Source organism: Aethina tumida, chromosome 1, assembly GCF_024364675.1.
Source record: "Aethina tumida isolate Nest 87 chromosome 1, icAetTumi1.1, whole genome shotgun sequence".
NCBI lineage: Eukaryota > Metazoa > Arthropoda > Insecta > Coleoptera > Nitidulidae > Aethina > Aethina tumida.
In genome coordinates, this window is record NC_065435.1 from 76,247,398 (window position 1) to 76,270,935 (window position 23,538).

Sequence of the window (23,538 nt, forward strand, 5' to 3'; positions counted from 1 at the left end):
ATGAAGAAAACAACTATCAATTTATCTCACCGATGGTTCTCTTATTTGTGGTTTTTCAACTAGAACAGTCACATTTTGAACATGTTTCTAAAAATGTTTTATTTTTGTTTTTATGTTATACTAGGTGCTTTTGAACTACGGCCCGAAGAAAATGTTTTTCTTATTTGATATTATTTCAACTAAGAAATCTTTATTATTTGATGGCTTTTTCAGAAAAAGTTCTTCTAGAAGTTTTTAAAGAAATATAATAACTTATTAATCTTTTATTTAATTTAAAAATTGATATGAATTATGTATTTTACTCTTTCAGTGTTATATCTTTCATTTAGTGTTTTCTAGGTGTGTTTTAAGAAAAATCATGATTTCAGAATGTTACAGACTTCATTCTACCTTCCTTATTTATGAAATTTCTATTTTTCTGATTGTGGATATTTTCTCTAAAAACTATAATGCTTCTTTCTTTTATTGATTGAAAATATCAGAATGAATTTAAAGTAACTTACTTCGAGAAGTGTTTACTTTATAAACTTTTGATTTGGTTTCGTTTAGAGGTTTTTTAAGAATAACCACAATCTGGATAAGAGCATTTGAAGTTATTAAATGTTTATCATTACTAATTTTTTTTTTTTCAAAATGATATGGAATCAATTTAAATAAATGTTCTTTAATTTTAGTTATTTACTCTATGAATAGTTTAATTTGATTACTCCTTTTGGAATCTAAAAAACACTTGTTCTAAAGAAAATATTGATTTAGTTATTTATATGTCGCAATTTGAATCAGTTACTAATTAGAATTAGAAGAAAATATTTTTTAATTTTACTTATTTACTCCGTGAATAATTTAATGTGATTGGTTCTTCTAGAACTTGTTGTTCACTTGTTCCTAAGAGGATCTTGATTAAGTTATTGGTATTCTATTAAAAAAATTGATTTTAAATCTTTGATTTGGTTTCGTCTAGAGGTTTTTTAAGAAAAACTACTATCTGGATAAGTTATTAATTAGATGTTAGCCTATGTTGTTATTAAATTTTTATCAGTCTATGAACATTTTAATATGACTGGTTCTTCTAGAAATTAACAAAAAACATATAGAAGATATTAATTTAGTTCTTAATATTAAATTTAAAAAATGATTTGAATTTTATTATGAAAAAATACAATTTGAGAGAGTTAAAATCTCTTATAACAAGAACCCAATTAACCCCAAGATCTTTTCTAACTTTTTAAAAATCACGTTCGAATGTGAGTGTGTAAGTCTACCTAGATTCTTAAGGCAATATTTTATGGAAGAATCAAGAGTGCCGACCAAGAAACATCTGTGGAATAAACTTGTGGCTTGACATAAAAACACCATAAATATGCTGGTCACAAAGAGTCGTAAAAAAATCGGAACATCATTGCAGTCCTGTTTCGGTACAAAAGTTAATTCTACTGCTAATTTGGCACGCTGAAAAACCGTCGAATTTATGTAACTTGGAGCAATTGCTTAAAAACTGAAGGACTGAAATTATGCTGAAATTATTAGTGAGTTTAAGGACCCCGAAATGAAATATTAATAGAGAAGATCCCACCGAAACGGCAATAACCTAAGTAATGTATGCACTTGTGCAGATTTCTTTATTAATAAAGGCCACGCATTGGAAAACGATGAATGTCAATGAAAAAACATCGAGAGTCAAAGCACCGAAAGGAATCCGAGATGCAAATTGTCCCAAATAAGGGATATTCGTGGTGCTAATTTTAAAACAACACGTGTCACATGCATCATTTTTCTCGTGGGCCTTTATCGAACTAAAATAAAATATGTGACAAACAAGCATTTATACCGCAATCGGACTTTCTAATTTTGTGTTTAGGCATTACGCAATTTACACACATTCTGAATTATTAATGTACTTAAATTGTTTATTTTTAGGTGCATTGGTCAATATACACTAGTATTTGTTGTTTTATGAATTTCGCAACAACTGCGTACATATATATATTTTTCAGATTGCACTGTAGAAACTCGTTCCCAGTCTTTTTGATTCGTTGCATCCGCGTGGTTTAATTGACGGCGATTTAGCCGTAATTGCATCGAAAGTCGATTATTGCGCTCGTACCATATTATAATTTTGATTATCAATTAATGCGGAGTAAAGGAGATTAGACGGGACTAATGAGGCTTTGACTCTATTATCGTTTCTAAACCTTCGGGCCACAATCTCGAAAATCGCCCGCTTAATCTAGTTCCAGTGTAATTTTTTGGTCAATTGAACCATTATCTTTAAAAATAGATTGTGTTTGTTGAATATTTTATTAACTGGTAATGTCGGGTAATAGATTAAATATTTAATAGCATTGACGCACAAAATCTAACGCTAATTCGACGTCTAACTAATAAATTACATAAAACGATGGACAAAACCAGAGGAAGATTTTTTACAAAACCGATAATATTGATAGAACAATTTGCAATTGTAATGTGCTGTTTAGTTATTCTATTCGCGTCGCTCTCGTAATTTTCTTGATTGTTTCTGTAATCGAGATTTTGCAAATGAATAAAGATAATGTTGTGTGTGTTTTATTTTATTACATTGTTACATTTAAATACTCATTTCTATTCAACGGACCAACACAATTTTTTTCTTTTCAAAACGGTGTGAATTTTGTTCGAAGGACATTGCAAACAGTGCAAATTGAAAACCATTGGCGGAAATGGCACGTGCAAAAATCGTCTGTCCAATTTGCATACTGGAATATGAAATAATCATATTTATAAAAAATTCGACAAACAAACAGAACGTTTACTTCCTTAATTTAGGCCAGACGCGCCCACATTACGAATTGAAATTTTTCGATTTTCAACTCGACCCGAAGATTTCTCCACGTGCTTAAATTAATTCGTGAAAATGTTGTCTCACGTTTTCGACGTGGCGCCTAGCCACAATAAAATGTCTCAAAAAAAAAACAGTTAATAATCGTTCGTTTCGGCGACGTCCTGATATTTATCCAAAAGAACGGCATCGATTCCGATTCCGTTCGTTGGCACTTTCACCGAAACTCGAAATTACAATAATTGAACCGGTCGAATAATGACGATTAATCGCGCACGAATTTGTAGACAATCGGAGGGCTCTTCTAAACGGTCCCGGGACGTGACTCGAGATGGGGTCGTAAAAATTTTACGATTTTTTTACGAGCCTGTCGAGCATAAATAACGACACAAAGACCAGGATTCGGTTCCACACACCTGACCGGCATAAATAGAAACAGTCTCGAAACCCGTGCAATTCCTTTACACTCACGGATGATTTGGGTTCGACGTCGACGTTTATTTGCGTGATGGAAACTGCCCGATTTAGGGGTGTCATCGAATGGTTTCACATAATTTTTTTTTTAAGATTATGTAAACACACAAACGACCATAACGCACTATGATCACATTAATTGTTCAAATGTTTGTTAAAAAAAAAACAATCTCATCATTAGTGTCGCATTTCTTGTAATTAATACGTAAGCGATAATTCGACTTTCCCAATTAACAATACAAGCTACTCACGCACTGTGTAAATATTTGCCATTTCGACTTTCTGCAACAGTTTAACGATCCTAATTTATCAAATGCCGAGGTAAAAGAACTGTTATCAAAATATGTTTATCTGTTGATTTAAGTGTCACACAGGATGCAAATTAATAAAATTCTGACCATTGTGCAAGGTTTCTTTTCACGTTCATAATCTGATACGACACTATATGAATAAGGTATAGAAAATGAGGCTGTTTCGTCATTTCCTCTCGATATTCGAGCTTCTTTGCTTCTTTGCGGTTGACGCGAAATCGAGATAAAGATTGTGGGTGACATGTGTAAAAAAACCGGTATTCTTTAAATTAATTCAGTTTCTAGATTGGTCATTTCCTGATGAATAATAATTCCCAATGAATAAATTACCATGTGAGTAAACAGTACGATTAATAAAATATTTGGAATCGTTGAGAAATGTGGGAAAACTTACTTTTTATTGGCCTACCTTTACCGACTTGTCGCCGTGTTAATGATGAGAATGGTAAACTTTGAGTTAAACTTTTCATAAATAAGTCGTCTTCCATATAAAAACCCATCACTGCTAACCAGATTAAACTTGGTTTCATCACTCCAGATCGCTCGTTTCCAATCATTTAAAGTCCAGTGTAAAAGGGACCTGATAAACTCAACTCTGGCACGTCTGTTCTTCTCTGATAGTAGTGGTTTTTTAGTCTGGCCTTCGCCCATGAATACCCCCTTGTAGTAATCTATCTCTTACGGTTCTTGAAGAAACATTAATTCCAAGTTGTGTCTCAAGTAGACCATTTATTTTACTGGAATTGAGGAAAGAATCTTTTTTGGAGTAGGATAAAATTTGTTTATCCTGAAACCTATTGGTTTTTCTTAGTCGTCTAATTTTATTTTTTTCTTCTACATTACTAAATCTTGAAAATTGCTGTAAAACACGCGTTTCAATCGAGCTATATTAATTTTTCTCTCATCGGATTGAAAGAACGATACAATCCGTGATTTTAAATCGGAAAATAATTTCTATCCACGAGGTACTATATTAACTCAATTTACTTTGGTGTATACTTTAAAAATAAAAATTATATTAGATTTGCATATACAGGGCGGTAGCAATTTATATATTTTTAAAGTTGTTCTACTTCATGCCAGTAGTGTATGTACAAAGGATTTTCGAACTTTTTCTAAAACATCCAAACTTTATTTTTTGTTAATTCGTAGCTGCTAATTATAAAAGTACCATAGTCTAAAGTTTTTAAATATCCCCATAATATTTTTTAAGTGTTTTCCTATCCATCTACAATAATTATACTGTCACTAATCACTTTTGTTTATCTTTGGTCCAAAGGAATATCTTCCAAAATATCATCCATTGTGTTCTGAAGAAAGTTAAGGTACGCAAAACCTGTTAATCGGTTTGGTGAAAAAACAAGACCTAGAAACCAATCGAATACAATATCTTTCAATCCATTCAGCTTGATGTCTAGATTCTTTGGTACTTGGGAAATGTACAGTACAATTTACAGTGTTCTTCAACATTCTTGCGAAGAAACCAGCGTTTGATGATCAAGCGGATTTAAGCCTCTACTACTATATTATAAAGCAACTGCTTGTAAGGGGTTCTAGAAACAAGACGAGCACAAATGACCAAATCTCTGCTTCATCTTCTGCTCTAGTAGTAGATGCAAACCAGAGTACTGTTTGCTCTTCTGTTTGCTGTGAGTTACACAGTGTATAGTGTATGAGTGTTCAAATTATTACAAAATTTTATGTGAAAAATAGAGCAAATTGCAATCTAAATTGCTGTTGTGACAAATGTTATCAAGATGAATAATAAATATCTCGCAAATTGGCAAATTATAAAGAAATATTGATTTTTCTCATAAGCTGGTGGTGTTAGGGCTCTTAACAGCTGTTTTAGAAACTGCTCCATGAAATTAGCGTAATATATACAATATCTTGATTATTATTATTTTTTTTGAAAATGGGAAATATAAAGGTATAAAATATTTATACTTCCTTTTGAATTATAAAATAATTACAAAAGTTCTGATCCAGATTATCCCAAATTTCGACAAGAAAGTGTTAAACTTGTTCCAAGTTTTTGAGTCGGTTTGGATGGTCCTTTAATCATGTCCCGACCGCAGTACCAATTCTAAGGGAAGCAAGCACATGAGCAGCGTGTAGACGAGCATTATCCAGCACTGGTTGAAAATTTAAAGCCAATAAAATGAGCATATAGATAGCATGACATATTTTTCAGAATGTGCAAGATGTAATGCTCACCATTAGGACTAGCATTGTTTAACACAACAAAGTTTAATCGGTATCTGCTGTTAACGAAATGCCTTTTCACACTATAATTACATCTCAGCCAAATAAGGATGTATTTATTTACATAGGACACATCTCTTATTTAGCCGTAGAAACACATGATCCCCTTTATCGCTTCTGTAGAGGCAAAATCTAAACACGTCCGTAAAGAGAACTAATTTTCAATCTGCTTCTACCAAATTGACGTGAATTTTAGCAGAATTTAGCCGGGTTCTGCGATAATCCACGGTTAATGACGGACTTCGAGCGGGAATGTGAGATTATAAATTATCCTTCCTTGTCGAATTGATTCAGAACTTATTCGAACATCTACTACGTTTCCTGTGACTGTAATATTCTTGTCTTACAAATCGTTGTCCTAAAGTTGAAAGTCACAAAATACGATCTTGAGGAGTTTCGACACCATCGCTGCCTTGTTCTGGTCCTTGTGTACTCACTAAGTCTCCAGGTATCACTGGGACATTCGGGAAATTGTTGTGTGAGACACACCAAACCCTTGGACTATCCTGCTATAACTCCAACTTTCTTCCGCTAACAAAACAACTTGAGTACACTCGCTACGAATTAAATTTCTAGATTTGTATTGCATATTGACAAAATAGAGACATTAAAAAGAAATGAGATTGATAATTTAATTCTAACGAAACGAAGATAGTTTAATCTGTGTTACCAATTTATCAGAATTAGTATATTTAACATAAAACATTTTAACTATAAAATTAAACGATTGGACACATTTTAAAAATCATGCACGAGTCAATATAATTCAATTAGAAGAAGAAGTTTGAGATATGACCGACAACTTCTTACCATTATTTGGCTGCCCGCTACTTGTCGTTCTAAAAACTTTTGAACTTCTCACAGTTTTTTTTTTCTTACTCACCGATTTAAACATAATACGAATTAGAATATTATTACATAGTGACAACATTGAACCCAACTTCAATTACTTACTGCATACTTTCAAAGCTATAAATTATAATGTATAATGCAAGAACCGTAACTACTATATAATTACCGGGCTCATTGACATGAGATCGAAGGTTTCCGATGCATATGCGATTTTTTTCGTACGTTCGCATGGCGTGATATTCCAGAAAAGAAATGGTGATCTAATTGATTGAAATAACCGCAGGACATACATTAACGGTGTCGGTTTTTATCGGTGTGCAAAAAAACAGCAACACCTGGTGCATAAGTTCTTAGAAACCACATCATATTGATTAGTTTTTTTTGTAGCCCAAATATTAAATTTATTTGAACAAAAAAATAGCATAATTTAAGAGATGAGTTTTGTGAGAAATGTAATCGACAACATGTCATGTACAATTATTTTCTTGCGTCAATGTTTGTGCGTCATTCGCGGTGATTTTGATCCAAGAATCTCAATCAAGCGAAGGAATTGACGAAAATTTATCAACCTGTTTTTAGATATTGCCAGAAATAGTACAACTTGCAATGTAACTTAACGGTTACTTTAGATTTAAAACGTTAGAGCCATTAAACAAGCCGATTACTTGAAAGTAAATATTAAGAAGACCCAACTTCCTATTTTACTCAGCGTTTAGTTAACTGGGAAAGTCGAATTATCGTTTACATATTAATTACAAGAAATGAGACACTAATGAAGCGATTGTTTCAAAAAATTGCCTTAACAACTCGCTAAATGAAAGTACATTTAGATTTATAATGGATATTAACAATTTCTCTGTTTATGGAACAAAAAAAATCAATGTTTTGCCTCCAAATAAACTTTATTATCGAAAAGTATCAGACTTTATTAAACATTCTTCAGTTGAAGAAGCCTGATCATCCTTTTTTAAGCCTTTAAAGAAATTCAAGACATGCAACCGGAAGTCGAGCTTTTCTTCTTCACTCAATCGGCTGACTTGTGGCAAAACCGACATCAAAAACAGTTTATCCCCGTTGTCTCCATCGTTCAGTTTAGCATCGAGTTTATCCAGTAATTTGCTCTGGAACTCGGTCAGGCCTTGTTCCTCAATCCTTTGCTCCAGAAAATCCGAAGCTAAACCTGTTTGTCCCATTATCTGCATGACTTCCGTGTCTTCGCTGTCGCCGTTCATTTGGAAGGAGTTTTGGTCTGTATCTTTCGGTTGTTCAGAGTTATCAAAGAAACGATCAGTTCTAAAAATCAATTCGAACAATAATTGATGCATTAAAATTGATGTCAATTCATACTTTTTTTTGTTAATGGTTTTGTAGAGGAAAGAAAGAGCATCCGCGTATATATACTTCTTTTTCCTCGTTCTGTTTTTGCCTTGGCTTATATATTTGGCGTAGGAGTCGCGTATGTTCCTCCACTTGTTCTTCATCTCTTTCACTATAACAACAATCGTTAAAAAAGACTACGACACAAGATTATTATTTACCTTGTGCATGTTTCTCCTTGGTCTTCATCTTGGACCAATCCTCGAACATACTCTTCCCCACCAACAGCCACACTTGCTCCCTCTGGTTCCTGTCGCCGTATTCAGCAGTACCATTGTCCCAAATAGCCGGATAGTTCCTTATGACGCCGATGAAACGTTCGTTGTCGTATGACGGGAACATCGCAGCGTTAACCGGACGGCGAAACACCTCGCCTCAAACTGAACGGCGTTTTCCCGGGGCCACAAACCGGTCGATCGTCGGCGGATTTTAGCCGTCCGGCGCGCTCGCAATTGCGGAGATGCAGGCGAAGCGGACCGGGAGCGGTTTGCACAATCAATAACTGGATAGTTGGACTTCATAACGCGGTTTTTATCAACTTTATCAAAATTCTAAACAACTTTCACACCGTGACTAACTACAACTAACTGAAATATTCATTTAACAAACGAAGGTGCTGAAAAATAATTTCTAAACTGTAAATCATCGATTTCGAATCGGTGAACCCAATAATCACTGCCAATGTCGTCCAAATGCTTCAGAAGGTCCATAATTAACATTTTTTCGAAAACTTTCACACTACGACTAACTAAAACTAACTGAAATATTCATTTAACAAACAAAAAATGAAGATACTGAAAAATAATTAGTAAACTTTAAATCATCGATTACGAATCGGTGACTTTAAAGAAATTAAGAACGTGTTTCAGGAAAGGAACCCAATCATCTCTGCGAATGCCTTCCACATGCTTCAGAACCTCGTCAAATAATATTTTTTCGAAAACTTCGTCCAAAAAACTCAGTTGTTGGGTATATTCATATTGTGGTTCCATTACCCCTTTATATACTTGGATATACATGTACCGCATTTCCATATATCTCGCCTCCATTTTAAACACTACGAAACTCAGATTCATTCATAGTTACGTAAGGAAAAAGCCAAGTACTAACCTAAATCAATTTTTTCATGTTCCTCGAACTCGTCCCAGTTTTCGAACAATTGCGCTCCGATCTTGTACCAGTTGTCTCTTTTGACTTCCCGATCACCGAATCCGTCATCAAAGTGGTTCCAAATTGCAGGTGACGATTGGATTAAATTTATAAATTTTGTATTGAACTCGGATGTAAACATCTTCTCCCTCTTCGGGTTCATTTTAATATGGTTTTTAATGACAGGGCGAGAATCAATCAAACTTCAAAATTTGATGTTTTAATAATAGTAAATGTACAGTCTGCCCATAAATCAAAAAAGTTGTCAAATTCTTACCATAGAAATTTAAAAATGTAGATTATTGATTAACTATATAACTGCAAAAAAACGCAACATCCAGAATGTAATCAGATATTTTCCTAAAATTTGATATACAAGTCACTCGGAAAACTTCTTTAGGTATCTCAAACAAGCGTGTACTTAGTTTTTGTCACAATTTGTTTTATTTAGCAACTTATACTAAATGTTTAACATGCCTAGAGTACGAACGAGATATATTGTAATTTTAACCAGTTAAGCGAGTTCGATAGAGATAGAACAGTGGGTCAGCAGCAATTTCGTTTCGAGATATGGCGCGGCGTTTGAACAGAAATGTAAGTATTGTAGTATGATGTTGCAGTCATGGAGTGCAGAGGACAGAAGAGGTTCCGGAAGACCCAGAGCTACCACAGAGCCACAAGACCGTCGTCTTAGATTATTGGTCATAAAGGACGCGATGAGTTCAACGCGGATAATTGCTGATGAATTTTTTGCAGATGAAGGTAGGCCAATGAGTAATCGATCTGGTTACCTCCATATAAGCCCTGTTTTGGACTTACTTCTACCAGGATATCATAGTGACTGGTGTATGGAACGTCAACAGTAGGATCAGGAATGGAATCACATTGTGTTTAATGATGAACCACGCTTTTACTTGGGCATGCACGAATATCAAGTGTTAGTAAGATAGCGACGTGGAGAAAGACGTGATCCTCGCTTTGCTGTGGAGAGTCATATTCATAACGCTGTGGGTTTAATGGTCTGGGGTGCTATTGCTTATGGTAGCAGGTCACTTTCAGTTTTCATTAATGGCAGTATGACGTCCCTGGGATATGTGGATGACGTTTTAGATCCTTATTACCTTAGATAAGGATTAATTTTTCAGCAAAGTAATGCCGTTCACAAATTGTCAGAAATACATTAAACTTCCTAGAAGCCACATATGTGAATTTACTGCCTTAGACACCCAAATCTTTAGACCATTCCCCAATACAGTACCTTCCAAGAAATCTTAATGAATTAAGACGTCAGATTCAAATCATGGGGAATGAGATACCACAAGATAATGTCGATAATCTCATTAGATCGATGCCACGACGCGTCACCTTCATTATTACCTTCTGACAATTTATACTTCTAGATTTTTGTTTAATTTTTTAATTAATTAATTATTATTGTGTAGTAGGTTAATATTTAAAAAAAATGGAATAAACCTATTTTTTTTTGCACGGAGTATATTTCAGTCAAAAAATTATGATGAGAAATTAGGTTCGAAAATGGTCTGTTTAATCAATTTCAGATTAATTATGTTGCATTAAAGCCAAATCAGGACTATCTTCTTCCATTTGTTTTCCAGTTCTTTAATTGAAAACAATTGACTTAAAAAAACAATTAATAACAGTTTTATTAATTAATCTTCAATGTAAATTAATTCCAATTTCCTGTCCAACTTTCATTCAGGGATCCACCTTGATTTGCTTAGTGCCGCATCCACGAAGTTTGTAATTCCACAAAATCTCACGTTCTCGAATTAAGGTGACCAAACTTGATTTATTCCTTTGTTTACATGTTACTTTGTAGTGCTTGTAGATTATACTATTAAGTTTCGCCCAACTGCTTTGATAACCATCCATTACTTATTCCTTAAACTACAATATAACTAAACAATAATAAATGGTAAAAAAGGTTACCTAGTATAAGCTTCTTCTCAGTTACTATTCTCTTCCGTCGGATATATATTTTTTCTTACTACCTCGGTGGAAAGTACGTATTTTGAAAAATACTATTTTCTGTCGTGGAACCGGGGAGCAAAATACGTACTTTCGACCGAGGTAGTAAGAAAAATAGTATACACTACACGGGAAAAAAGTTTGAGATTCCTGCCCTGCGCGTCATATTGCCCGAGGCGTAGCCGAGGTAGTAAGAAAAATAGTATACACTACACGGGAAGAAAGTTTGAGAGCCCTGCCCTGCGCGCCATCTTGCCCTCGGCTACCCATGAATGAATCTCAAACTTTCTTCCCTTGTAGTGTAAAATACTATTTCGAATGTTGATGCGAATTTGTCTTACCTGCAATCACTGAAACGCACGGATGAAAACGCGGCAGATTTCTTTAATGATTCTTCTAGTTCGGAGCCTCGAATAACGATGGCGCTGTTTATTGCGTGCAGTGTATTTGTGGTTGTATATAATAATCATTGAATATAAAATTCAGTCTCTTGAAGCAAACAGGGGGTATTTGTTGCAGTTGTGTCTAAATGTTGCATATTTGATAGATTAACGAATAAATTGTTACTTCTGATGGAAGAAGGAGACATGGCGACGATGAGTCTGATGCAATGAACAGGCAGGCCCCCGTCCTTGACAACTAGATACCGCTTATCGTGAAGGCTTGTGTAAAAAATATTGTTTGCGCGGATTTTGGATTACACCAGCTGAGTAATAAGCGATAAGCAGTTTTCTCGGTTGTACGTTTGTCGTGCGCAGGAAATGCATTCTAAGGACGCTCGTCAGCAGTTTTATCGAATGATTTCTGTTTTTCATTTTAATTTAATAATAACTTGTTTAAATTGTAAAAAATAATCTTTTTAAAAACAATGAATCGTCTGATTGTGAATAGATTTAGAGATACTATATGATCTACTGATAATGATTAAATTTCTAGAACATTTACCAGTTATAACTTATTTACTTTAAAATCATATGTCTAATGTATTTTTTATCTATTTGATTAAAAAAAATATTGATAAGGAATGATTCAGGCGACCGATGTACCTACCCAAAAAAGGGTGAAACTCTCGGTTCCGAAGCAATAACGATGAGCGAAATTCGGCTCATACATATTTATTGTCGTTGTCTAATGACCAAGATTGTGATTATCAATAAGAAACGCGTTCGAAATTTCTAAAAACGAAATTCGCAATTTTACTTATGCTAAACTTGACATTTCTGCATAGGAATCGCCGTGAAAACTCAGATAAATGTGCAAGGACGTTTATTTTTGTTCAATTTATATGTTTTTTTCCGGAAAAGTACCAGAATTATTATCAAGTAATTGATTTTTGTTGAAAATAGAGACGAATGATAAAATCACTGACCTTTTACATTATTTCAATCATTTAATGTGAAATGTCGAGTATCGATTAATTAATTAACGTGTCTATTAAATAACACTTAATGTTATTATCTACATGTACTAAATTCCGATATACAAAAATGATTATAATAATGCAATTTAATCGATAATTAATTTTTGATTACAATTGGACATAATATTTTATATTGTGGCCACGTTTTCAAACTTACGTTTCTTTTGTGTGTTTTAATTTGGAATTAGGTTTTTTGGCCTTTACAATAATTTATTGGTACCTCAATCGGACGTAGAAATTAATGTCCATAGTGTCCAACTATTTATCAATTATTTACGTACTAAATCAATTTTATTTGAACTTTCCAATTTCGGTTTTTTTTTTCAATAATAAGTCCATACGGATTATTTATTTTTAGTCATAACTTAAAATTATCGTGAATGTAAATTTTTCGTTTCCCCAAAAAAAAAAAAACAATTGAAAATTCAAGCAGTACATAAGAAAAAGTGAAACGGTCAATTTGCATACATCATTTATACAAGTTATCACGTGCAAATTGATATTTACCAAATTGGCGCCCAATAATAAACGATTTATGTTAATTATTTTCAGATAAACGAATATTTTTCGCCCGGACAGGTTTTTTTGTGGAATTTTAAAACACGATTTATCTGCAATGATTGATGGCTGTTACAAAATTGTTATTTAACACTTATCAATGTTAAGAGTCATGAATTTCGATTATTTTTCTGTGTCAAGTGATGCAAATAACTGGCCCGATTCGTATGAAAATCCGAATTTGTTTATGTTCCAAACACAATTAGTTACTAATTGTGCGATTGTCGTAATCAATCGTACGATATTGATTTCGCGGAAGATCCAACCGCAAATGCAAACGCAAATTACATTAATGGAGAAAAAAGCATGTTGAATATTTTAAGAGATTCCAAATTACGTGCAATAACAACTGTTAAGTGTGCAACAAATATGTGCTAAAATGTCGGATAATTGACGAACATTTAACGATTTTTATGCTAATTGCAGATAAGCGTTTCTGAGTCAGCGCTTATAAATTAAGATCCGAAAATGTTTGTCACTTGCTTCGCGCCCAAAATGTAACGGTTTTTTACTAGATAGAATTTTATCATAAACACATAATAATTAAGTTCAGTTACCACATTTTAATATCAAATATTTTTCTTAATTTTTAAATGTTAATGTTTTTACAAATTGAATCAGGTGTATTAATAAATTGTAAAAATATAATGATAAATGTGACTAATGGAGATTAGATTAATGTTGTTGTTTACTTTAAGATCGAATATCCTGGTTTGATAGAAAAAATGGTATTTTATTGCATTCTTAAATTAATTTAAACAAAAATTTTTTATAAATATGTCACAACAATTTTAAAGAAAAACTCATTAAACTCAACAAAAATAAACTTGAAAATTTAACTTTTATAAAATATAATACTCTTAAAATAAGCAGATATCAAAAATCCTTATATGAAAAATAAAAAATAAAAGAATTTTTAAAAGTTTGAAATTTAAGACAAAAATATATAGAAAAACTGGAAACCCATCCTAAACACTGATTAAATAAATGATAAATTAGATTCAAGAGTAATTAATTTATAGATATGAAAATGTAAAAAATATATAAAATTCCACATTTTTCACAAGGTAACAATATTAGAAGTAGTGATTCTTTTGTTCCTTTTTGAACAGATATAAAAGATATTAAATAAACTCATTAGAATGTTAAAAAGTATAAAATATATCAAAATTTGTTTTATTTTATAAATTGAATCAGTTATATTAAAAAAATTTACTTCAAGGTCGAATATTCTGATTTTGAAAAAAATATATTTTATTTCAAATTTTTAATTTTTGTTCGATTTTAAAAAATTTTATTTTCAATAGTAAAGAATGAAAATATGTGCTTATAGACATAATGTTAAGACAGTACAAAGTCAAAAGTTGTTGCAAAGAATAAAAGCCTTCTAAATATATAGGATAGTAAAGAATTTATGGAAATACCAAACATCAAGTTTCAAATACTTAAAAAATATTCAAATAATGAGTTTGTGGTACTAATATTTGAAAAGTCTTATAGTTGGTTTCATTTTGCAATGTTTTATTGTTTTCAACATATTTTCGATTTAAAAACAATTCTGCGACGATCTAATTAATTCCAGTTCGAAATTGTTGGCGACCGATAAAGCGACACGCATACAGGAATAGCTTTAAGTCTACGAAACGAAACTTAACAATCACAATGACCTACGAAATATTATTTAGTGTGTACCATTTCGCAAATTTAACCGTTCTTCGACAATTGGACACGGCCGTAAAATTCGAAAATAAACCAGACACGGAGTGGAAAAAAAATACGCAAATTACGACGCGACCGTAATTGTTCGATTTTCGAAACTGCATTTTAACGTCCGATTTCTCGTGAACGTCTATTGAACTTTTGTCTGCAAAAATCGCGAATGTACCGTACGGCGAGTGCGGGGCGTGCGTTTTCAGGAAATGACCTCGACGCGAAAAGTTACGGCCACCGTTTCAACTGGCCACGCGTCAAAAAATTCGAAAACAAACAATCATAAAAAATAGAACAACATACTGTCGGGGCCAAAAGCATGAGGCACCGCTCTACGATTTTTTCAGTAATTTAATTGAGATTCCCTCCGAACTTTATTTCCGTATATTTAATTCCTGTGTAATGCTTGTTTTAAAAAATATCAAAAATCAATTAGTTAACAAAAAGTGAGTGTGGTCGAATTCTAATACTATACGAATAGGGCGAATCCCAAAAATGAAATACCCAAAACTACAGAGAAAAAAAAACTTTTGCCCTTGATGATCGTATTTTGATCCGCCCTCCATTAAGAAATCGTAGAAAAAAACCTAACTGAGTCCTTGTCTGTGAAAGTTGATGAATCAGTGAGTGCTACTGTTAGTAGAACACTTGGCAATACTTGGGGTTTAAAAAGATGTACGGCCAGAATGAAACCGTGGCAATAAATTTTTAGTTATATGCATTTCACAAAGAAAAATTAAAAGAAACATTGTGTGGTTTGGTGAGTTTAATTTGTGTCTACTGTGTATCAGTTCCAAAATCCCATGTGTCATATCAGTTATCACCAGTCAGTACTTAAAGCAGGAATCAAATTAAGGTTATGACTATGGAGTGGCTTGTCCAATCACCAGATCTCAATCCAATGGAGCATGTGTAGTCTCAGTTAAGAAGAAAGATACGGGAGCACAACATAAAAACGAACGTAAACTTAAATGTCGTCCTGGAAAAAGAATGGGGTGCAATTATCATTGACCAAAGTAGGGAGTCAGTAAAATGCCTTCCTAGAAAAATTACTGCCCTAATAAAAGCGAAAGGTGCACCCACCAAATATTCATGAGAAATAAATAAAACGGCAGTTAAATGCATTTTTAGCCTAATTTCATTTTAAACCGTACAAATAATAATTCTAAAGCAGACATTTATGGAGAGTCCCATTCGATTTAATTCGACTTGATTAGTAATAATTTACATGGTTTTCGTCAGGTAAATCGGCGGTACCGCGTGCGATTGCACCACATTTGGATGGATACGTCAGAATTTACTAGGTACGATGACTCGTTATCAACACGCAAGGTCGAGACACGTAGTCTTTAAAGTAGGTGATGCAATTCGTGATTCAGATGAAAAATGATGGATTTTCGAACACTGTTACATAAAATTCGCGGATGCATGGAAACTCGTTAATTACAGTTTTTTTAGTGAATAATACGTAATTAACTGCATTTGTATTCTTTTGTAATATAAAATATTGTTTCCTGTGTAATTCTGTACAGGATGTTTGTTCTCTGTTCTCTTTGTGATAAAACTACAAGTTTCTAATGACCTGTGTTATATTTTTTGTTCGGACGAACACGAGTCTGTTATTAATTTTAATAATGCACCCCCCGATACGAGCCGAGGGGACGAAAACTTGCAGACGTGTAATTTTCGACAATAAATAACTTATTACCCAACGCACCACTAATAATATCACACTTTTCTTTTGATTGTCCCAGTTTAAAAAATAGCGAAACATCCAACACGTGTTTCCGACATCAACTTTTTTATTTTTAATTTTTTTTTCGTTATAATATTAGAAAAGTCGAACGCGTGGCGTTCGTGAACTTGCTCGACATAAAAACGCGGGTTCATCATTTTTCCATCGTGTTTTTCGTACGGTCAGCACAACAACTAATTATATCGATTTTTACCTGTATTGTGAGGACCGAAATAGATTTGTTGATTAATTGTAATTATAAACGTTTACGTGTTGTTGATTAATTTTCTTCCGTAACTAAGAAAATTTGTTTTATTCAGTAAAATAAAATAATAAACAGGTTAATGATGTTATTTTTATTGTTAATGGATTTTCGATTGATTAAACTACACTAATCTGTTTTTCGATACTTTGATTACAACGCCAAGTTTCAAATTAAATTTGATAAATATTACTTACTAATGATATATCACAGATATTAAATCACAATTTTATTTTATTTCTAGTTCATTTTATAAATTAATTGTATTTTAATACACTATAACTTCGGAACTCTGAACGCCCTCATTATTCCGTCATTTTGAAGTTTTTGCTTTGTAATTCAGGGATGAAAACAGTACATACTAAAAAGAGTATAGATAATATAATTTTAGTTCGTTCGAAGATGTTCCAAAATAATTTAAATACCAGGACATACATTTTGGGAGAAAAATATTTTACCATTAATTTAACTGAAGAACAACTAAACTAATCCAAGAAGCATTAGTGAGTAATATTAAAATTATAGAGGAATTTTTAGAATTAGAGAATGACTTAATTACAGAGAAACCATGCCTATGTTATCATTGATGATCCAAAGGGGTAAAGAGAATAATGTCCATGAAAAAACTCAAAGAAAGCAAATTATGTAGATGCACAAAAATGGTTCAAACTAAAATAGGCACATATTTAAACAAAAAAGTAGACCGACTGATTACACATGTATATAATATACACGATGATTCACTTAATTTATTCATTGGAAGTTTATAGAGAACGGAAAAAGATATTGATTTGAAATTTTTATAGCAATTATGACTTGTTTTAAACTTTTAATTTATTTTGAACAACATTCAATTTCCGGTTTCGCCGGAAGTGATTTCAACTTTGGTATTTTCAATACACCCCGCATATTCTTGCATAAATTCTACATGTATTTGCAAATAAAATAAGTATACCATGTCTTATAGTGATTTTTCACATTTTTAGTAAAATCTCTGTTCATACAAAAAGCTCAATATACTAATTTAATTCTGTTAAATTACATAAATTACAAACACCCTGTATAAAATTTGGGAATAGTAATAATGTCTTCTTATAGGATGGTCCTTAGTTAACGTGTATGCCCAAAATAAACTAACTTTCCAACATTAAAATTGAAGGTTTTACAGACATTTAAAAAAACTAATGGTTTGTTAAAATTTTTGGAAAAAAATTGATAATAGAAAAACTATTGAGTTTAGATATAAGACATAGTATAGCAATTTTATTTGCAAATACATGTATAATTTAAAAATACACAGGGTGAAAATAACAAAGTAGATGTCATTTCCTGCGAAACTGGAAATGAATTTTTGTTCAAAATAAATTAGTAAACTAGTTCAAGACAAGCTGTAATTTCTAGAGAAATATTACATTAAATGAATAAAAGCAATAAGTGTAAGAAATATGAATGTAACCCATTGAAATGTACGATAACGCATTTACACATTGTCCTACGTTTTAAACAATGCTAAAAATAATTCCGTTCCTGTTTATCACTAAACCACCTTTTACTTATTAAATATAATCATATCATGATCAAAACAGCCCACCCTTAAACAAGAACCCACATACCATGTTTTAAAAACTGAAAACATTCACGATCAGTTGACGTTAATTGATATTGATTGAATTGCATTCGATTTGATCACATTATACCGAACGTTTTAATAACGGTCTATAAATATTTACAAGGTTACAATTTCAACGACTTTAAGGTTTGCTTCTTCTATAAAATTCTAGAAGCCGACAAGATTCGACCGGTTATAAAAAAATTGCTTCAGAGACTATTCAGGCTCCGACTCGTCTGCGGTTTAACCGCGAGCAGGTAACGACTCGTCCGTTAACGTCTTCCAGAAAATTCTAGAATCGTACAAGATTTGACTAGTCAAAAGAAATCGTTTCTAAATCGTTCTAAAAATAATCCGGCTCCGAATCGTCTGCGAGAATTTTTTAGCAGGTCGAAACGCGATTTCGTCGAATTTCATTTGGGGGGCACCGAAATGTCTCTCCTGTACCGACGTTATCTTATCTTAAATCAACAGAGGAAACGTTTGAAAATTTCTATTAATAAAATGTGGTGTCACTTTGATTCGTTTATGTGTACTCAATTTTCAAGGATTAATCGACTGATTTTCGATTAATTTATGAATGTTCTACTCAATTCTTTTATATTAAAAACTGACAATTAATTATGTTATAAACAGAGACAAATAGTACCATCACAAATAAATAAATGATTTAATAAAAAACGTTTTGTAACTTATATTTCCTGCATTACCACAATTTAATTTTATTCAAGCTGTATGATTAATAAGAGGTTAGCTACTAGAGCCACTAAAATAACGGAAACAATGAATCATATAATTGCTCAACTATTTCCAGTATTTAATTTAATTAATATTTGACATTTTTAAACAATCCATGTTTATAAAATGAACCAGAAACAAGCAAAATTAAAACATAATACGTATAAATCATTTATTAATACAAGTATTACATAATACATAAATTATTAATAAAAAAATAAATTAAAATACACGTGGCGTTTTTTGTTCCCCTATTAAAATAAATAAAAGTAAAAATGCAAATTTTATGATTAATCTGTGGTCAGATCGATCCTCTAAAAAAAAAACGGAAATCGTGATTCACTAAAATTGGCCAACCCATATAATAATTTAAACATTTCATTTTTGCCATTTATACACAAATTAAATTAAACTTTATGGCAATTAATAATCGATTAGCCGACGAATTTTATGCCGCTTCCATTAAATCCTTAAAAGGCGTTTTGAGCATACTTTTTAATTGAAATCTTCCATTTTGAGTTCGTTTAAAAATCGTTTTTAAAACGATTTTTCAAACAGCTCGAAAACAACGACCAGCGTAACTAATTATAGTGTCTTATGTTATCACATAAACCAAATGTGAACTAAGCTTTTGAACCGCTTTAGTTCTATGTTTACCACGGGCTTCAAGGACGACTGTTTTTGCGCTTTTTGGAACAAGCACTAACTTGTTTTCCAAACATAATACATTCGGATTTTTTCTTCTTTCTTCTCTTCTCTTTTCTCAGTGGTCAACTTAGACAAATGATGGTTTATGACCATTAAATCTTTGTATCCGAACAATGTTGTCAAATTGTTCTTGAGAAAATGAACAATAAAATAAGTAAATATGAATTAATCAGGACCATTTTTTATTTATTTATAAACTATACTACATATAATATATTTATTAAATAACACAAAAAACTTGTTAGGTGTTACAAACTGAAAACTTTTAATTTCGTTTTAAGAACGATTTTTTTAATCTCAAAAACAATGACCAGCCTAAATAAATATGATAAACCAAATATGGATTAAACGATTTTTAGAACAAGCTTCAACTTGTTTGTCGAACTCTACATTCGGACATTTTATTCTTTCTTCCCTCTCCTCATATGGTCAATGGTGTAATAATTATTAATTCAGACAAAGGAAGGTTTATGACCATTAAGTCTTTGTATCCGAACGATGTTGTCAAATTTGTTCCTTAAAAAAATGAACAATAAAATAAAGAAAGATGATATAATAAGACCTTTCCGTAAGTGACAGTTTCAACAATAGGGTTACTTTTTTTCTGGTTATAAGATATTAATTTCAGTTGTTTTATCACCAAATTATCCTTTGTTGAAAATATTATAAATACAATGAAATATCGTTGATTTTATAAACTGAAACTTTCAATTTCATTTTAAAAACTATTTTTCAAGCAACTTGAAAACAACGACCGGCGTAACTAATTATAGTTAGTCTCTTATGTTATCGCATAAACCAAATGTGAACTAAGTTTTTGAAACGCTTTAGTTCTATATTTACTGCGGACTTCAAGGACGATTGTTTTTGCGATTTTTGGAACAAGCACTAACTTGTCTACGAAACAAAATCATTCTTTATTTTCTCGTCAATGGACAATGAATGATACAATAATCATTTACTCAGACAAAGGAAGGTTTATGACCATTTTTTAATCTTTGTGTTCGAAGAGTGTTATGTGTTCTTTGAAAAAATGTATAAGAAGGAAAGATGAGATAAAATATTAGTTTCATTTAAAAAAATATGCTTTTTAACTTCTTTTAAGTACATATTTGTTGGTGTAATAAGTAACACTTTTAATATAAGGGAAGTTATTTTTACTGATTATAAGAGATTTCTTAAATGTCTTGAATATGTTTAATTTAAGTGGTGTTGCCAGAAGATGTATCCTTTGTTAACAACTTTATAAAACGATCGAACTTGTTGATTTTATAAAGTTGTAATCTTCAATTTCCGCCGTAAGAACTTGAAGATAATCAGTTCCTAATAAGAGTCAAACATTCGACATTCGATAATCCTCATCATATTGTCTTATGATACCTGTCTAGTATTGTTAAAATTCTAAACAAAGGACAGATTTGAACGGAGATATAGCACACACACATACATATGGCAACACGGCGGAGCAGAAGCAACTGAGCACACGGCTTGCATCACGTACACCATAACCGAATCGTGCCGAACCCGAGCCGAGCTCGCCTTTTTGGTGGGGGACGGAAACGTTATAAAAGTGCCGGTCTCAGCTGATCCGGCAGCAGTAAAACTTTAAACTCGCTCGAATAGAGCCAGTGCAGTGAACAGGACCGGCAATTTTTTTCAAACCGGCAACCGGTGAACCATTTTCACCCCCCAAAACAATTTACCCCAAAGTTTTTGTGAACATAACTGTGACCATGGAAGTACTATCTGTTACAAACGTAGACTACAAAAGTACCGACGGTAAGTACCATAAAACTAACTATTTTTATTTGTGGGGGGTTGGTTTTATAAGTGTTGTTGGGTCGCATACAACGGCAACATCAACATCAACATCAACAACAAAAATCCGAATTAGCATTGAAACGAACGGAGCCAAACTCGATGACCCCGCTCGACCTCGAGCGCCTGGCAACAAGAGTTTCACTCCGCTTTCCAATCCGACAATCTCTCGAACACCTCTCTCGTTTTGCAGATTTCGAATACGACTATCCGGAATCGGAGGAGGTGGCCCTGATCGAAGCCCTGACCACCAGACTGGAGCAGGAGCTTCGCACCGCCAAAAAGGAACACCTGTCCGTCGGCGAAGTTCTGCTGCCGAACGGCCTGACCAGGAGGATTTCGCAGGATATGTTCTTGTTAGGCGACTCGGAACCGTGCGGTCTCCGGGGATGTACGCTCTACATCAATTTTGAAGGGGACGAAGTGAAGAGGATAAGCACAATCAAGTGCGATCCCACGGTTCCGACCACCTTCGAACTTTATCTGACCCTTAAACAGTCCGCGGGTGGATGGAATTCCTTCCTGCCACAATTCCTCAAGTAAGTATCCTTTGTTCCCCCTTTCTTACTCAGGATTTCACATTTGAATTGTTCACTAAAGGTTGTTGTCCTTTGCAGGAAAATTACGAGGAGTGGCACAGTGATGATCAGCCCGGAATACGGTCTTCAGAAGAAGAAGCTTTATCGTTCTTCTTTATCTGAATAAAGAAGGAATACTTATGTACCTAGATAGAAAGACTGAATTCTATCATGTGATAGACTTTGCATAAGTATTTTCATCTCTTTATTTAATTGTTTTTCATCATCATTAATTTTTTTTCTGAATCATTCATTTTGTATGTTAAGTATATGATATAGTTTATTATATTGAAGTGATAGTATTTTCAAATTTTAACTTGTAGTTAAGTGTCAAACGCAATACGATCGACTCTATAACGACCAATTTTTCATTTAAAGTTGTGATATAAAATTCTAATTTTTTTTTTATTTTTTAAAATAGTATTTCTATGTTTGTGTTTCTATATGTGATATTAGAACGATAACGAAGATGGTTTGGGACTAACAAATGTTTTTATTTTCAAGGAAATTGTTAATTTTCAGTATTAAAAAAATGGGCTACCGTCCGGATTCTTAAAAGAATATCATTTTATTTTTTCCGGATTATTTGTAGTCGCCCCCACTCGATAATTTGTTGGTTCTTTTCCACAAAAAAATGAATTTTTGAATTATAAAAAAGTGCCACTGATCTCAATTTCATGGTGAATGCTGTGCCATGAACATTTTATGGCAATCTTTTATTGTTTAAGTTTTTTTTTGTACATTTTCTTAGAAACTTAGTAATGTAACAATTTTTAAGTTTTCTATCGCTGTAATGTGATATAGTACAGATGTCTGTACAACAGAGCTTTTATATAAAAAATTATTGAAAAATGATTTATGAAAAAATACAATTTTTATTGATTTTAATCAATGACTTTTATTTCCTATTCCTATCTTACTTAAGCTTGTCCAACTGTGCACCAAATTATTAAAGAAACACAATTATTAACGGTGTTAAATAAATATTGGAAGGTTGGTATTTTAAATATAAAATCTATAAATAACATAAATCACTTCAATTTTATTGAATTTATTATTTTATGATAGTTTAAAATAAAAGTGCACAGTGGTGTAAACACTCATAATTCTGTCAGAGTCTTGTAGTTGTATAATATTGTAGTGCATATTTGCATAATTTTTGTTTAT

General features: G+C 32.5%; 3 protein-coding genes across 3 annotated transcripts; 1 reads left to right on the top strand and 2 right to left on the bottom strand.

Moving 5' to 3' along the window:
• Positions 1-7,610: 7,610 nt before the first annotated feature.
• Positions 7,611-8,756, bottom strand: LOC109599417 (uncharacterized). Its single transcript, XM_020015408.2, has 3 exons — positions 8,259-8,756; positions 8,068-8,209; positions 7,611-8,013 (listed from the first exon to the last, which is right to left on the bottom strand). The coding sequence occupies exons 1-3, from the start codon at positions 8,437-8,439 to the stop codon at positions 7,626-7,628; spliced, it is 711 nt and encodes a 236-aa protein (XP_019870967.1). The 5' UTR covers positions 8,440-8,756; the 3' UTR covers positions 7,611-7,625.
• Positions 8,757-8,831: 75 nt separating this feature from the next.
• On the bottom strand, positions 8,832-9,768 carry LOC109599423 (uncharacterized). The gene is made up of 2 exons (XM_020015414.2): positions 9,208-9,768; positions 8,832-9,154 (listed from the first exon to the last, which is right to left on the bottom strand). Exons 1-2 carry the CDS (start codon positions 9,407-9,409, stop codon positions 8,925-8,927), a joined length of 432 nt encoding a protein of 143 aa, XP_019870973.1. The 5' UTR covers positions 9,410-9,768; the 3' UTR covers positions 8,832-8,924.
• An 11,816-nt stretch (positions 9,769-21,584) lies between these two features.
• On the top strand, positions 21,585-23,259 carry LOC109599419 (protein charybde). The gene is made up of 3 exons (XM_020015410.2): positions 21,585-21,754; positions 21,987-22,332; positions 22,411-23,259. Exons 1-3 carry the CDS (start codon positions 21,709-21,711, stop codon positions 22,496-22,498), a joined length of 480 nt encoding a protein of 159 aa, XP_019870969.1. The 5' UTR covers positions 21,585-21,708; the 3' UTR covers positions 22,499-23,259.
• The last annotated feature ends 279 nt before the right edge of the window (positions 23,260-23,538 follow it).